This window comes from Urocitellus parryii, chromosome 7, assembly GCF_045843805.1.
Source record: "Urocitellus parryii isolate mUroPar1 chromosome 7, mUroPar1.hap1, whole genome shotgun sequence".
Classification (NCBI taxonomy): Eukaryota; Metazoa; Chordata; class Mammalia; order Rodentia; family Sciuridae; genus Urocitellus; species Urocitellus parryii.
In genome coordinates, this window is record NC_135537.1 from 178,438,416 (window position 1) to 178,452,707 (window position 14,292).

Genomic DNA, 14,292 nt, shown 5'->3' on the forward strand with positions numbered 1-14,292 from the left:
TGGACTTTGGAGCCATGGAGCCCCAGCTTCCGCGTTCCCTCCCGGGCAGGGCTCAGGAACCCTGGGCCTGTCACGGAGGGACTGTCAAACACAGGGTGTTGTCCAGGATGCAGACCTGGCAGCTCTGTGGGGAATTCAGTGTACATGACTGATGTGTGCAGGGACACCAGGGACATCTAGGGCCAGAAATGGAGGCAGGAGATGGTGCTGAGTTCAGGAGTAATCCAGCTGGGGGTTGAGGGAGGCAGGCAAGGACAAGGGTCCTCCCTCCCTGAACCCCTGGCCTTCTGGCCCTGGCAGCCCCTCACCTGGAGCTCTGTATCCTCCCTTGACAGTCTTGTCAGAGCCCATGGGGGACCGGGGCATCTCCACCCAGCTCCTTGTGCCCTCTGGCAGTGTGTGCTTCTCCTATGCCAGCGCCCCCTGGAAGTTGTTCCTACGCAAGGAGGTGGGCATCAAAGTGGGCATCAGAGGTGGGCCTTGGCCTGGCCTCTTTGGGCTGGGGATCCCGACCTGGCACTCCTCATGACCCACCTTTTCAGGGCTGGTTTCCCAGTCTGTGCCTGGAAGGGCAGAGGTGGGCTAGGAAGGACACAGGCCCACCCAGTCTCTACTCTTTCCCCTTCTCCTCCAGGTGTTCTACCCTCGGGAGAACTTCAGCCATCCCTACTGCCTCCGGCTTCTCTGTGAGCAGGTGAGGGCTGGGCTCGCCTGCCAGCCTGCCACGTCTGCAGCCAGACAGCATCCTGTGGCCCTTAGCCCAGCTCCTAGCTCGGGTTAACACCCGTGTGAGGGGCATAATAGCAGTGGCACTTTTTGTGTGCCCAGCCCTGACTAAGAGTCCTAGTTTTAGCAATGAGGTCCTGGTACACAGTAGGTGCTTCATAAATGGTGGTTGTTGTGTTGCCATCTATGGGTGCTCCTAGGGCTGTGCTTTTGCTCCCAAAAAGTAGCCTCCTTTCTCCCTCTGGCCACATTCTGTTCCTTTAGGGCAGCTCGCCTCAGCTGACCCAACAGTGGCAACCAGTGGGGGAGGGACAGAGAGACGAAGGGTAGGAGAGCAGGTGACTGCTGGCAAGGGGCAGGGAGCTGCCTGGGCTGGGGAGCCTTCTGTCCCTCCTGACTCCTCCTGGTCCTCCACTGGGCCCTCCAGTCTTTCCTCCCTGTATGTCCATGGCTGCTCTGGGGTGGGCTCTGGCCTCAGGACCTGTGGTGGTGACCACTTGGCTCTGTTCCTAGATCCTGAGGGACACCTTTGCTGAGTCCTGCATTCGGATCTCCCAGGACGAGCGGCACAAGATGAAAGACCTGCTGGGTATGGGTGCAGGGACACTGGAATCCGGGAGATGGAGTGCCAGGGGCTGGGCTGGCCCCAAGGGAGGACATGGTCACAGGAACCCTTTGAGATCAGGGACCTGCCTGCAGGAGACTTGGAGGTGGGCCTGGACTCTCTCGCCACTGTCGAAGACAGCGTCAAGAAGCGCATTGTGGTGGCCGCTAGGGACAACTGGGCCAATTACTTTTCCCGCATCTTCCCTGTCTCGGTCAGTGGGGCTGTGGGGAGGGCCAGGGTTGTACCCTGAGTCTGGGCCCTCCACAGGTGGGATGAGTGCCGGGGGAGGTGTGCCAGTGGCCCAGTGCAGGTCCAGGGAATGAGCAGTGCCAGGCTCCAGGAGCCTGTCCCTGACCCACCCACCTTCCTGGCAGGGCGAGAGTGGCAGCGACGTGCAGCTACTAGGTGTTTCTCACCGAGGGCTGAAACTGCTCAAGGTGACCCAAGGCCCCAGCTTTCACCTGGACCAGCTGAAGACACTCTGCTCATACAGGTGGGCTGGCCTGGAGCCTAGGCTGAGGGTGGGGTGGCAAGATGACCCCCAGCTCATGCTCCATCTGTGTGTAGCTTTGCCGAGGTGCTGGGTGTGGAGTGCCAGGGCAGCTCCACCCTAGAACTGTCTCTGAAGAGCGAGCAGCTTGTGCTGCACACAGCCCGGGCCAGGGCCATCAAGGCCATAGTGGATCAGTTCCTGAGTGAACTCAGGAAGGTAAGTGCAGGCCGGGTGCTGGGTCAGAGGCAGCCTGCATCTTGTATCTCGGCCTCTCTGGCTTCCCTGGACTGGGACTGGGGGTTTAGGCTGGATCCCTGGAACTCCAGGGTGCTGGGTGGAGGGGGAGGTCAACTGGGGAGAAGGCGGGGTGGGCAGGCTTGCTGCTTCTGGCTCGCTCACCCACCTGCCCACAGGACTCCGGCTATGTCATCGCCCTGCGAAGTTACATCACTGATGATCACAGCCTCCTAAGCTTCCACCGTGGGGACCTCATCAAACTATTGCCAGTGGCTGATCTAGAGCCAGGTATTCCCCAAGGAGGGCATCCTACTGGCGAAGCCTGCTTAAGCTGGCGCGGCCAGCTGGGTGAGCCACCGTCTTGGGTATGCCTTCTAGGCTGGCAGTTTGGCTCTGCCGGGGGCCGATCTGGACTCTTTCCTGCTGACATGGTGCAGGCGGCTGCTGCTCCCTACCTTCCCACCCCTGAGCAGAGGAACGGCTGGCGGCGCAAAAGTCAGCCTCAGCTGGGAGAGCCAGGTCCCACTCAGTGGGACAGGGCCTCGGAGGTGAGAAAGACAGGAGAGGCAGAGGCAACAGCTCTCTAGAGTCAAAGAAGGAGAGTGTGATTGCCCCAGCGGCTACCTGCCTCCTGTGCCCTCCAGTGGCCTGGTGGTCAGTGCTTGGTGCATTGCTGTCCCCTCTGCCTTCTCTTGCCTTCTTTCCTTGTTTCCGAACCAGCAAGTCTGTAAACCTCCCGTAGCAGGGGCTGGACCTAACCCTCTGGCTCCCACATGGTGCTTATTTCAACACAGCTATCAAGGATTCTCAATAAACAGTCTCGACTTTCTTGGCTTCTGGTGTTACTCCTCTCGGGTCTGGCAAGACTGGGACTGGGGCTGGGGCTGGGTAGGGCCTTGGGGACAGGTTAGTGGGCATTCAGGTGGCACCAGGTTTCCTGTGCTCCCAGCACCCTGCTCGCCCCTGGAGACAGGCACACAGTGATGATTCAGAGGCTACCAGCCTGCCCTCCTCCATGGCCTATGCCTCTCTGTCCAATGACTCCCGCAACTACACCATGCAAGAATTTGCCCTGCACTACTTCCGGAAGCCTTCCACTTTGTGAGTGCCCTGGGCCAACCCCTGTGCCTGTCCCCAGCATTCCCAACCCAAACCCCCAGCCCACAGCCACCTGGCTGGTGCATGCCCACCCTCTCCATAGCCTAGAACAAGGGCAGGTGAGCCAAGCAAGCAGGGCTGTCCTTTCTTGTGTCTCCCATAGGCTGGACCAGAGAGGTGGCAGTGCCCAGGGGATAGTCATAACCAGCCTGGTGCAGTACACCAAGGTAAGGGGCCAGGTGGGGAGGAATCCGGCCAGTGTCTCTGCCTTTTGACCAACATTGGTCCAAGACCCACAGCTGAGCCTCTTCTGCCAGTCTCCCATCCAGGAATCTCTCATCAGACTTAGTGATGAGGACATGAGCAAGCAGGCTGTGGCGGGCTTCCAGGGTGAGTGGTGTGGGCATCCGGGGTCCCCATGTCGACAGTGCCTTGGACCTACACACCTGATCCCCCTTCCTCCCTAAGCTCTGGCTTCTCCCCAGTCTGCCAAGTCGGACATGCTTGCTGGTAGTTCCTGTGCCCCAGGGTCCTCCCCCACTTGTGTTCTCACCCACCCACAGGTTGTGGGTTTTTTGGAGTTCGGGGCTGGAAGGCAGTGGATGGGTCCAGCTGACAGCTTGTGCTGTGTGTGGCCTTGGGTACCCATGTGATTTCCCTGAGCCCATTTCCTCCCTGGTTAAGCTGCCCTGCCCGGCACATGGGCATTTGGAGAATGAGGCATCAGATGGCAGGTGAAGGCCCATGCAGCGACGGCATGAGCCAGGCCAGGCCCCCACCCAGCTCACCTCGCTCCTCATCCTGCCTGCAGCTCTGATGCAATTTATGGGGGACAAGTCTAAGCCACGGGGCAAGGAGGAGATGGACCTGCTCTATGACCTGCTGAAGGTATGGAAGAGCTGTGTGTGCTAGAGGCTGGGCAGACACCTTGAGCCCTGAGGGCCTCTTTCTATTCTGCCTGCGCCTCAACAGGATCCCCTCCCCTTGGTTACTGTTTCTTTTAATCAATCAAATGTATCACACACCCACTATCTGCTGGGAGCATGGCTGTGAACCCAACAGGCAGTGGCCCAGCAGGGGCAGTGCTGCTGTAGGGAGAAGGCTCTGTGACAGAGATCTGGAGGAGTGAGCCATGTGTACACAGAGACAGGACATCGAGGCAGAAGGAAGAGCAGGGCGCAACAGTTGTGACAAGGCTGTGCACCTCAGCACCGACAGAGCAGCATAGCTGGACTCTGATGAGAAGTGGGAGGGGGTGGGGACAGGCAGGGTACATGGGTCCAGGTCACAGCAGGGACTTTGATGGTGTACTGACAGGAATCACTGAAGGGTTTTGAAGAGAGACTTGGCTTACATTTCCCATCCTGCTACTGCTTGAGATTGTGGGGTTTAAGGGCAAAAAGAAGTTACTGCAGTGACCCCAGATGAGAGGGTGCTAGGTCAGGATCAGAGGCAGCAGCAGAGGGACAAGGGGAAGATTCAGAGTCCACACCCCTTGCCCCAGCTTGCAGTGGGTGCAAGGGGATAGAGCAGGGACTGTCTCTGGTGAGGAGCAGGTCTGGGTTTCTGGAGGGTCCGTTTTGGACATGTGAGGTCTGAAACTCAGACTTCAGATTAAAGGGGTCTGGGATTCAAGGGGGCATATAGTCTAGATAGAGGCAGGCACCTGAGACCATCAGGGAGGGTGCAGAGAGAGGCTCAGGGCATCACAGTGGTGGAGGCCAGGGAGACAGGTGGATCCAGCAAAGATGACCAACAGACCAGAGAAGCAGGTAAAGAAAGCAATTTAAAGAAGGTGACCAGGGTTAGGATATGGTACTCAGGAGGCTCTGGGTTCCATCCCCAGCAACACACACACACACACACACATTGTTCATATACTTCCAGCTGCTGAGACAGAGAGGCGACCACTGGGAGGTCACCTTGATTGGGCCCCTGCCTGGGACCATACCAGAATCTCTTCCTGACTTTAGACCCCACGCATCCCTCACCCTGTGGGCCTGCCTACTTGCCCTTCTTGTCTCCACAGCTGTGCAGCAAGGAGGACCTCAGGGATGAGATGTACTGCCAGGTCATCAAGCAGGTCACAGGACACCCCCAGCCGTGAGTGGGCACAGGGGTGGGGACCTCAGGGGGGGCAGTATGGCACTGAAGTCCAGCCACCTGCAGCCCAGGCTTTCTGCCCCACAGGGAGCACTGTGCTCGGGGCTGGAGCTTCCTCAGTCTCCTCTCGGGCTTCTTCCCTCCATCCACCACGCTCATGCCCTATGTGACCAAGTTCCTGCAGGACTCAGGCCCCAGCCAAGGTGCTGGTGGGAATGGAAGGGGAAGGGGCTTTGGAGGCTGGGAACCCACTGGCTGGGGAGGGGTTTTGACACACGTGACCTCCTTCACCATGGCCCCTCTGCAGAGCTTGCCCGGACCAGCCAGGAGCACCTCCAGCGAACAGTCAAGTATGGGGGGCGTCAACAGCTGCCCCCCATGGCTGAAATGAAGGCTTTCTTGGTACTGGGAGTGGGTGGATGCCTTCTGTGGCTTCCCTGGGTTAGGGGGCAGTATGGGACTGAGTGCTGGTTACTCAGCCTACATTCTGTTTCCACAAGAAAGGGCACACAGTCCGCCTTCTTGTGGTCCACCTGCCCGGCGGTGTGGATTATAGGACGAATGGCCACATGTTCACGGTGAGCAGGGGGGCCAAGGGAAGAGGCCCTGGGCCTCAGCTCTGGGCTCCCAGCCTCCTTCCCCCATCATCACAGTCCCATCACCATGCACAGGTGGCAGGAGAAGTGCTGGAGGAGCTGTGTGGGCAGATGGGCATCAGGGACCCCCAGGAGGTGGAAGAATTTGCCCTCTTTCTCATCAAAGGGGAAGGTGAGTCCAGGGAGAAAAGGGAAGAGCAGCAGGCTGGGTCTGGGGAGGAAGCCTCACCTGGGGGCCATTCTGCTCACAGGAGGTAGCTTCTGGGCTGGGGTGGCAGGATAGGCTGTAGGCAAGTCTGACCTGCGCTCCCCATGTAGGTGAGCTGGTTCGTCCCCTGTGGCCCCACGAGTACCTCAACAGAGTGATGGTGCACCAGGATGCGAGCCTGCACAGCCGGCGGCTGGGCTGGGAGACCCCACTGCATTTCAATCATCCCACCTACATCAACACCCACTACGGCCAGGTCAGTCCCCGCCCCTGGGGCTGCTATCCAGTGCTGCAACAGCTTGGGGGCGGAGTCTTCTTGGGCAACATCTAGGGCCCTTCTCCATGAGGATCTGGATCCATGGCAGCTGGAAGGGGCTGCTGGCAGAAAGGGTTTGAGCCCCTGGGGGCTTTAGGCTGCCCCCCTCATGGCCCTTCCCCCACCAGGTGCTGCGGGACTACCTACAGGGGAAGCTGATGGCCAGCGCCCAGGCAGAACACCAACTTGCCCGGCTGGCTGCCCTTCAGCACCTTGTAAGGGCCAGAAAGAGCCCCCCCTCGGGGTATGTGAGCTTGGCCCCCACACCTGTTGTGTCCCCACCCACCTCAGCACCAGCCTGAGCTTCTCCTCCAGACCCTACCCCACTCCCTCTTCCAAGGCGACGGTCACTCCACTAATCCTTCCTGGCCCTACTCAGAGTGGCCTGAACAGCCAAGGCAGTGGATATCTGACCTCTCTACCCCACCCCAAGCTTCTCCAGGGTGAGGCCCTCACCTCATTCATGTGCATGATCTCGTCTTACCCACAGTAGGCACTATTACCTGGCACCATATGCCCAGCCCTACACCAGGTGGTCATTGGTGGTGGGATTGACTGACCTCAGCTCTGTACCCTAGGCAGGACCTACTGGCTTATATACCAAAGCCTCTACAGTGGCAGGTGAATATGGCAACTATAGAGAGTTTGATGGGCCAGGAGCTCAGGCAGCTACAAGGACACAGCCCCCAGGAAGCACAGATCAGCTTCATTGGTAGGTCTGATGCAAGGGGGTCATGGGGTGGAGGCTAGAGGGGTCTGCCTGCCCTTACCTGCCCCAGGGAACAAAGCAGGGCAGGCTCCTAGCCCCTGAAGTCAGAACCCTTGTGCCCTGGCCCTCTCCACTCACAGAGGCCACAAGTCAGCTGCCCCTCTTTGGCTACACTGTGTACGTAGTGCTTCGAGTGAGCAAGCTAGTCCTCCCAGGACCTGCCCTCCTGGGGCTCAACCGCAGGCACCTCATCCTCATGGACCCCAGCTCCCAGGTAAAGCTCCTGCCCTGGTGCTGGCCCAGGACTCAAGGGCCATTCCTCTGCCACTATGGATTGAAGCCCCACCCCAGAAGAGCCAAGCTTTGCCATCTCTGTAATCCCCAGAAACTGTGCTGCTCCATAGCCCTGAAGGACCTGCAGCGGCTCCGCCTGCTGAGTCCCCTGGAAGAGGAAGGGCCCCCTGGTCTGGAACTCAACTATGGCTTGGCCGACAGCCCTCAGACCATCTGGTTGGAGCTGCCACAGGTGAGTGGCCAGGACTTCAGTCACCCTTTGGAAGGAGGATGAGTGCCTCCAACCAGCCCTGGTGTGCAGTGGGACCTACTGCACTGTGAGCAGTGCCTACTGCTCAGGAGTGGTGTGGGCAGGGGCAGATGGGAGCTGGCTAGGGAGCCCAATGCTGACGTGCCTCTGCCCAAGCAGGCCCAGGAGCTACAGAACACCATCATCTTCCTGTTGGATGACAGTATATCTTCCACTTAGTGGCCTGGCCTCAACTGAGGGCCTGGAGTTGGACAGAAGAGGCAGCAGCCTCTGCCTGGCCCAGATCTCTTCCAGATGGTCCGCCTTACAGGCCATTCTGGTTTGGACTTTATCACTTGGCTCTGCTCTGGAACCCACCACAGCATAGCCTGGTTGGCCCAGGTGAAGGCTGAGGCAGGGGATGCCACCGTGACTTCAACTGGGAATAAAAATAGCCATACTCCCTCCAGGGTGGGCTTGGGGAAGGGAAGAGCTGTAGGAACTCAGTCCAGGCATCTGATGTTGCCCAGCCTGGAGGAGAGGCCCATGTTGCCACCCAGGCTCAATGTCAGCATGAACCTAGGCCTGGAAGAAGCAGCTGCTGAGGAAATAAAACTCCTGAGGAAAGGCCTGTGTGTGTGTGTGCACATGCCATGTGCTGACAAACAGGACTTTATTCTTGTCAACATCTCAGTTAGGCCTGTCCTTCCTGATTAGGAGCTTAGCGGGGTGTGTGTGTGTGTGTGTGTGTGTGTGTGTGTGTGTGTGCCTGGCAGCTGCCCTCTCCCCATAGCTCTGTACCTGTAATCTCAAGGGAAGCGGGTGTGGAGCACCTGGGAGAGCCCAATACCTTGGAGAGGAGGGCTTCACTCCTGGCTGAGACCCATCCTATTAAGTACAAGATAGAGGACCCTTCCTTCTTCCTCTTAACCTGGTAGCAGTCACACCACCCTCCCCTTCTAACCTGGGGATCTGGCCCAGAAAACCCAGCCATGAGGGTCAGGAGAGGCAAGGAGGCTCTAAAAAAGGGCCACAAGCTTTGCAGGCAGAAAGCTGGGCAAACCTCTGGCCTCTGCCTAGATTTGAGAGGGTCTGGGGCCATCTCCAAAGCAAGGTGTGATTAGAAGTGGGAACGACCCTGAGAAAGATGGTGCCCCAGGCACCAGCAGGCTGGCCCAGCTACCCAATTCTGCATGAGGCCCAGGCTGGTCCATGATGGAGTCCGGGCAGGATGCTGGCCCTGTCCAGCCAGTAGTGGGGTCATGTCTGTGGGCCACACAGGCTGTGCCAGTCAGCTTCACTCTCGCACCGGGTGTGTCCATGGAAAAACTGCTTGATGAGGCTCTGGGCCTCTTCCTTCACTGCAGATTTGGGGCAGGAGTTTGTAATAAGTAAGGCCCGATCTCCTACTCAAAGAACCCCCGCACCACCTCCCAACCCTGGCCATGATGGTGCTCACCAGTCCTTCCAGGAAAGGTCCTCTGGATCAGCAAGTGTGAGAGATGGCGGGCGAAGCCTTTAAACAACTCCTAGAAGGCAGAGGGGCAACAGAACAGAGTACAGGAACCTGCCCCAAGCCCTGGAGCCACCCACGGCCATGACCAAGGCAGGCCCAGGGAGGGCAGATGCTGGTGTTGGCTGAAGGCTCAGCCTGCTCTGCCCCACTTGGTTCTGGGGCACCCACCCCAACCACCCATTACCCTAAGCCTGGAGAGGGCAAGGCTCCCCTTCTCACCCTACCTTAGATGCAAACTTGCCATCCTTGTAGAAGGGGGTCAGGTATCTGACCACAACATCTGCAGCCTCCTTCAAGGAGATTCCAGGAGCTGACAGCTGGCAGGGGTCTTGGGCCAGGGCATTCAAGGTACCCTGTTCACTGCCCAAGGCACTGCCCCTGACCTCTGCTAAGATGGAGGGCTTGGCTTGGGGGCGAGGTCTCTTTTGAGCCCGACTCCCTGGGTTCTCCTGGACAGGACAACAGTGAGAGGTCACTCTTGGGTTCCCTTTCACTGGTTCCTACCCCTCCTTTTGGAAGACTGTGTCTTAGCACCAGGTGGCTCCCTCTAGCCTGTCCCATCTGCTCCTGGGGTATAGAAAGAAGTAATGGTTTTCCTGAACCCCTGACCAGAACTCCTGGTCTTGTCCACAGGCCTCCTCCATTCCCCCGTGCTTCTTCCTTGATGATACCTGCTGGGATCTGGGCCGCTTGCCCATCTGTGTCTTCTTTGGGGAGATGAGCTGGGCTTCAGGGAACCCCTGGTCTTTGAGAGGGCAGGTGCTGGCCGGAGGGAAGAGCAACATCAGAGCTCCAGGGCCAGGTGCTCCTCAGCCCAACAGATTCATCAGAGCTTCAGAGGCCCAGTTAGTAGAGGGGATGCTGCCAGGCAAAGTCCATAGGACCCCATGACTACTGTGCCCTCACTCCTGCCCTTCCCTATGCCCTTACCTTGGCCCCTCACTGGGACATGCCTCAGTCTGAGGAGGGTCCATCAAATATCCCCGGAGTCCATCTTCTTCCTCTGTGTACTTCTCTGAAGTCATCAGAGGTTCCTGCTTTCTCCCACAGGAGGGGCTGGCACCATCTGCCCTTGGGGCTGTGGTGAGCGGAGGTGGGTTTTCTGCCCTTTGACAGAAGAAGCGGGCAATATTCTGGGAATCCTTTTGGGCTGCTGTGGCCAGGAGCTGCTGCTTCTTGCTGGCCCGGGCTTTGGTGACTGAACTGCTCCTGGAAGAGGCTTTCACCTTCTCAGCAGAGGGCCCTGCACAGTGAGCACTACCTCCAGGGTCTTCTCCTTTGGGCCCAGGGAGGCCCTCACTCACATCCTTATCCTGGATGCCAGAGGGCTGGCTGGGGGGTTCTTGCTCATCTCCCTGCACAGGCTGGGAAGACTCCTGAGTCCGAGACTTCTCCATCAGCTCAGTGGCTGTCTGGAATGGGCAGGAGCCTTTAGGAAAGCCAGCTCCCACCCTCTTGGCTTTGAGCTGTAAGGAAGAAGAGGAAAGGCTCAGACCTCTAGGTCCCCTGGAGGGTACTGTTGATTGCTCTAAGCTATGGCTGTTGGGGTGGGGCTCTCAAGACTGTGGGAGTTGCACAGGACATCATTTGGGAGTCAGGCTGATGGGAGAAGAGGCTGAAGTTGGCAAAAGCACAGCTAGCATAGCAGAGATGTTCCAGGGGACCCAGGGCCAGGGCTGCATCACCAGGAGAGTGCAAGAGGATGTGCTGCTCTACTGAGGGCAAAGAAGTGGGGCCTTTCCTGGGCCTAAGTTTGGGGCGGACACACACCAGAGTGTCACTCACCGAGTACACATGGGAGGCTGGTGGGATGTCATACTCATTGGGCTCTGGGGGCTCAGCCTGGGCACTGCAGCTTTTGGCACCACCTCCCACGTCATAGAGCTGTCCATCCTTGGAGGCTCTGTGGATCTCAGCTACCTGGGCAGGGACAGACAGGGAGGTCATGGTACCTACAGGCTCCTTCTATATTCCCAGCCCAGGTCTTCCTTTCCCATGAGGTACAAGAAGAAATTGGACACTGGACAAGTTGCAGTCCTTTCAGAGTTGGCTAGAAACATCTCCAGCTGGCCCAGAAAGCCAGACTCTCCTCTTATAAATGGCTCTTGGGGCCAGTGGGCTAGCAGATAGCCTGCCCTTTCCTACCCTGATCCAGTGAATGTGCCCTGCCCACCTGCCCCTTGCCCTGGGCCCACCTTCCTCAGCACGCTGGCCTTGTAGAGGTTGGCCATCTTGGCATTCCGGAATGTCTCATATTCTAGCTGCACGGCCTGGGCCTGGAGTTCTGTTCTGAGGGTAGGAATGAACACAAGGCGTCTGGTGGGCCCAAGACCTCTCCCTGGGATCTCCTGCTGGACCCTACACAGAGACTGCAGGGTACCTTCAGGACCTGGTGGGGATAGGCACAGGGATTCCAACCAGGACTTTCTGGGTACCCTATGGCTTACAGGTCTTCAGCAGACACTGGCAGCCCCTAAGTGTGGTCACACCTGCCCCCTGGGGGGGGGCTGTAGGGACTGGGTGACTCTGAAGTAGGACAGGTGTAACGAGGGGCTGCCCAAATGAGCCTGGGGGTGAGGTTTGCCCACAATCTCCTGAGGAACTAGTGCTCAGAGATCTCCTCTGTCCCCAAGGCTGGCTCTTGCTCTGGCCCCATAGATCTCAGGACACTCACCCATTGTTGGAACCTGTGGCTTGGCGGTTGCTGCTCAGAGCCTCCTCCAGGAGACCCAGGCAGTGCTCACGGGCCTGTAGGGAGAGGGGAGTTGTCACCTGGCCTCAGAAGAGAGTCCTGGGGGGCAGGTGAGGACTTGCCCCTTTCTTACCTTCACAGTGAGCCTAGGAATCTTTCTGCTAGAAGCCTCTTTCAGGGGACAATCTTCATCTGGGGAGAGGAAGGATGGGTTCTTCCATTCAACTTCCTGCTCTCTGGAGTCCCTGAAGACCCCAATAAGGCAACCACCATCCAAACCCAGAGCACAGCCCATAAGCCCCTGGAAACATTTCTGTACCAACCTGGGGGTATGAATTCTTCTATCTTGGGGTCTTTGCCCTGGAAGAAGGCATAAAGGGCCTATGAGGCATCCTGCCCTGTTGTAGGACAGTTCCCACCCAGGGCCAGAGAAGGGTGTTAGAGGGTGAAGACAGGACCACCTGGGATGCTGCATGGGTCACTGACTCCCTGCTGAGTCCCCACCTCCTTCACCTTGCGCAGGCTCATCTGCTTCTGATAGAAGAGATTCCATTCCCGCTTGTGGGCCTCATCTCTGCCCTCATCACCACTGCCTCCCGAACCTTCATCATACCTAGGAAAAAGGCTGGTTGTGAGCAACTCAGGACTGAGATTCTGTCCTGACCACTCAGGCTGCTGGTGGAACATGATGTCCTTCATGCCCTGGAAGCTTGGGGCAACACTGAGGTCCAGGCCCCAACCTAGTCCATAGGGCAGGAGGGTAAACCACAGCACTACCATGTCTGGCCTTAGCACCAGGAGAATGAGAGACTATTTCCAATGGGTTGGGGAGCCTCTGGCTTCATGGCTCCTGACCTGCTGAAGCCCCCGTAGCCCCTGCGACCTCCTTCATACAGCTCAGGGTCAAAGCCATTCCCCTGGGAGGGCCTGATGCAGGTCTTGCTCCAGCTGCTGCTGCGCTCCAAGGCGTCCAGCTGTTTCCGCACAGCAGCAGGATTTTGACAGTAGTCGCAGCCTTTGGTGCAGGCAGGCGGAGCATCCCCAAAGTACTTGGCAATGGCAGCATGGCGGCACCTGGAGCAGGCAATACAGAATAGATGAGGGATAAGAGATGAGGACCCAGGCAAGCTAAAATTTGCTCACCCCAGCTCCAAATACTGGCTGAGTGTCGCTGTCCAGCACCACACTTGGCATCTCACACATGCCACCTCATGGGGGCCTCACAAGACATATTTGATTTTGCCCATTGTATAATTGGGGACAGTGAGGGAAGAAGCTTTTCCAAGGTCATATCTATATATGTACCCCAAGAGCAAGGATATAAGCCCTTTTCTGTCTATTATTCCCCTGGCCCCTGGGACCCTATCCTCCAGCAGTAGGTGCCCTTGGAAGAGTTCAGGCTCTGATACAGATGCTGGCTCTGCCACCAAGGCTTTAAAACTTACAGGTTCTCAATAAAATGGTGCAGCAGGACGCTGGCCTCAAGCTGTGTGAGGACTGAGAAGGGATGCTCTGAAGGGCATTAGGATACAATATTACTTCCCACCCTTCTCTGGGTCAGAAGGGGAGGGAATAGTAGGAGAGGGCCCCACTCCAGCCTCAACACTCTGCTCTGCTTGTCTCTTGATGCTTATTCCTTGTGGACCCTGATAAGCCTGTGTCCCAGCCTACTGTACCCAGGCCGAGACTGGGAGCTGCACAAGGCGTTAATTATTGAGAGCTGGCAAGCAGGTGGTTCTGAGGGCCGGCACTGTACCGACTCACTGGTGAACATTCAGCTAAGGAGATGTGGCTTCACTGGAGTCCCCTCCTCACCCCCACTGCCTTGACCCTGTCTTGGCCCTCTTGGGGTAACTGCCCAAGCTAGGAACAGACAGCAGCTTCCATCTGGCCCAGCAGGGTCTATTTCTGCTCCAATCCCCAGACTGAGGCCCCACCAACCCTCAGGCAGGTACAGAGGCCCTGGAAGGAACCATAGCTTTATCAGGGTAGTTACAATAGTCATTCCTGCCATTGAGAAGAAGAGGTAGAAGAGCCCAAAAGGGGATGCTGGAGCAGAGGCAGGGCTGTCTGGGGCACCAATCGCAGGGATAAGACTAGCTGGCGCCAGATGCTCTAACCAGAAGTCTTCTCAAACAGCAGTCTCAAGGAACAAAAGCTGAATGTGACTAGCCCCCAAAGCAGTAGGGTCAGGTCACCCTCTAGCCAAGAGGACACAGCTCTGAAGGTAAATAGGAACAGCCAGACAGCAGAGGTAGCCACCAGAGGGCGCTCTCATGCCCACTCCTGCCAGCCCTGGATGAATATGACACATATTACCTCCACTTGAGTCCCCTTGTCTATACAGTGACTGCCTGTCTGTCTCTGGGAGGCTCAGGCATTCAAGTGGTGTGGCCACAGCGGTTTGCCTCCTCCCTACCCCCCAAGCCCTGACTCACTGGGGTTTTGTGTTCAGATTCAAAGAGCTC

General features: G+C 57.8%; 2 protein-coding genes across 4 annotated transcripts in view; one reads left to right on the forward strand and one right to left on the reverse strand.

Annotated features, from left to right (window-relative positions):
* The window catches only part of Myo15b (myosin XVB), a 30,585-nt gene extending 22,385 nt beyond the window's left edge, over positions 1–8,200 (forward strand). Inside the window, exons 41-63 of the mRNA XM_077800990.1 lie at positions 336–448; positions 635–694; positions 1,240–1,315; positions 1,426–1,544; positions 1,708–1,826; positions 1,901–2,042; positions 2,240–2,351; positions 2,442–2,611; positions 3,013–3,164; positions 3,325–3,388; positions 3,479–3,551; positions 3,973–4,049; positions 5,191–5,264; positions 5,352–5,467; positions 5,572–5,666; positions 5,765–5,842; positions 5,936–6,032; positions 6,179–6,324; positions 6,513–6,628; positions 6,963–7,096; positions 7,234–7,367; positions 7,479–7,619; positions 7,797–8,200. Coding sequence (XP_077657116.1) covers positions 336–448; positions 635–694; positions 1,240–1,315; positions 1,426–1,544; positions 1,708–1,826; positions 1,901–2,042; positions 2,240–2,351; positions 2,442–2,611; positions 3,013–3,164; positions 3,325–3,388; positions 3,479–3,551; positions 3,973–4,049; positions 5,191–5,264; positions 5,352–5,467; positions 5,572–5,666; positions 5,765–5,842; positions 5,936–6,032; positions 6,179–6,324; positions 6,513–6,628; positions 6,963–7,096; positions 7,234–7,367; positions 7,479–7,619; positions 7,797–7,856 — 2,468 coding nt within the window. The 3' untranslated portion in view covers positions 7,857–8,200. The remainder of the gene's footprint in view (positions 1–335; positions 449–634; positions 695–1,239; positions 1,316–1,425; positions 1,545–1,707; positions 1,827–1,900; positions 2,043–2,239; positions 2,352–2,441; positions 2,612–3,012; positions 3,165–3,324; positions 3,389–3,478; positions 3,552–3,972; positions 4,050–5,190; positions 5,265–5,351; positions 5,468–5,571; positions 5,667–5,764; positions 5,843–5,935; positions 6,033–6,178; positions 6,325–6,512; positions 6,629–6,962; positions 7,097–7,233; positions 7,368–7,478; positions 7,620–7,796) is intronic.
* A 59-nt stretch (positions 8,201–8,259) lies between these two features.
* Recql5 (RecQ like helicase 5) overlaps positions 8,260–14,292 on the reverse strand; it is a 33,513-nt gene continuing 27,480 nt past the window's right edge. Inside the window, exons 8-19 of one of the 3 annotated variants that reach the window (XM_026404750.2) lie at positions 12,680–12,898; positions 12,338–12,437; positions 12,148–12,184; positions 11,958–12,016; positions 11,807–11,880; positions 11,328–11,421; positions 10,918–11,052; positions 10,063–10,598; positions 9,804–9,894; positions 9,357–9,581; positions 9,076–9,145; positions 8,260–8,977 (exon numbers count right to left, since the gene is read on the reverse strand). In XM_026404750.2, coding sequence (XP_026260535.2) covers positions 8,877–8,977; positions 9,076–9,145; positions 9,357–9,581; positions 9,804–9,894; positions 10,063–10,598; positions 10,918–11,052; positions 11,328–11,421; positions 11,807–11,880; positions 11,958–12,016; positions 12,148–12,184; positions 12,338–12,437; positions 12,680–12,898 — 1,741 coding nt within the window. In that variant the 3' untranslated portion in view covers positions 8,260–8,876. Of the gene's footprint in view, positions 8,978–9,075; positions 9,146–9,356; positions 9,582–9,803; positions 9,895–10,062; positions 10,599–10,917; positions 11,053–11,327; positions 11,422–11,806; positions 11,881–11,957; positions 12,017–12,147; positions 12,185–12,328; positions 12,438–12,679; positions 12,899–14,292 lie in introns of those variants that run through there. The other 2 variants (XM_026404749.2, XM_026404752.2) reach the window with 2 other exon arrangements.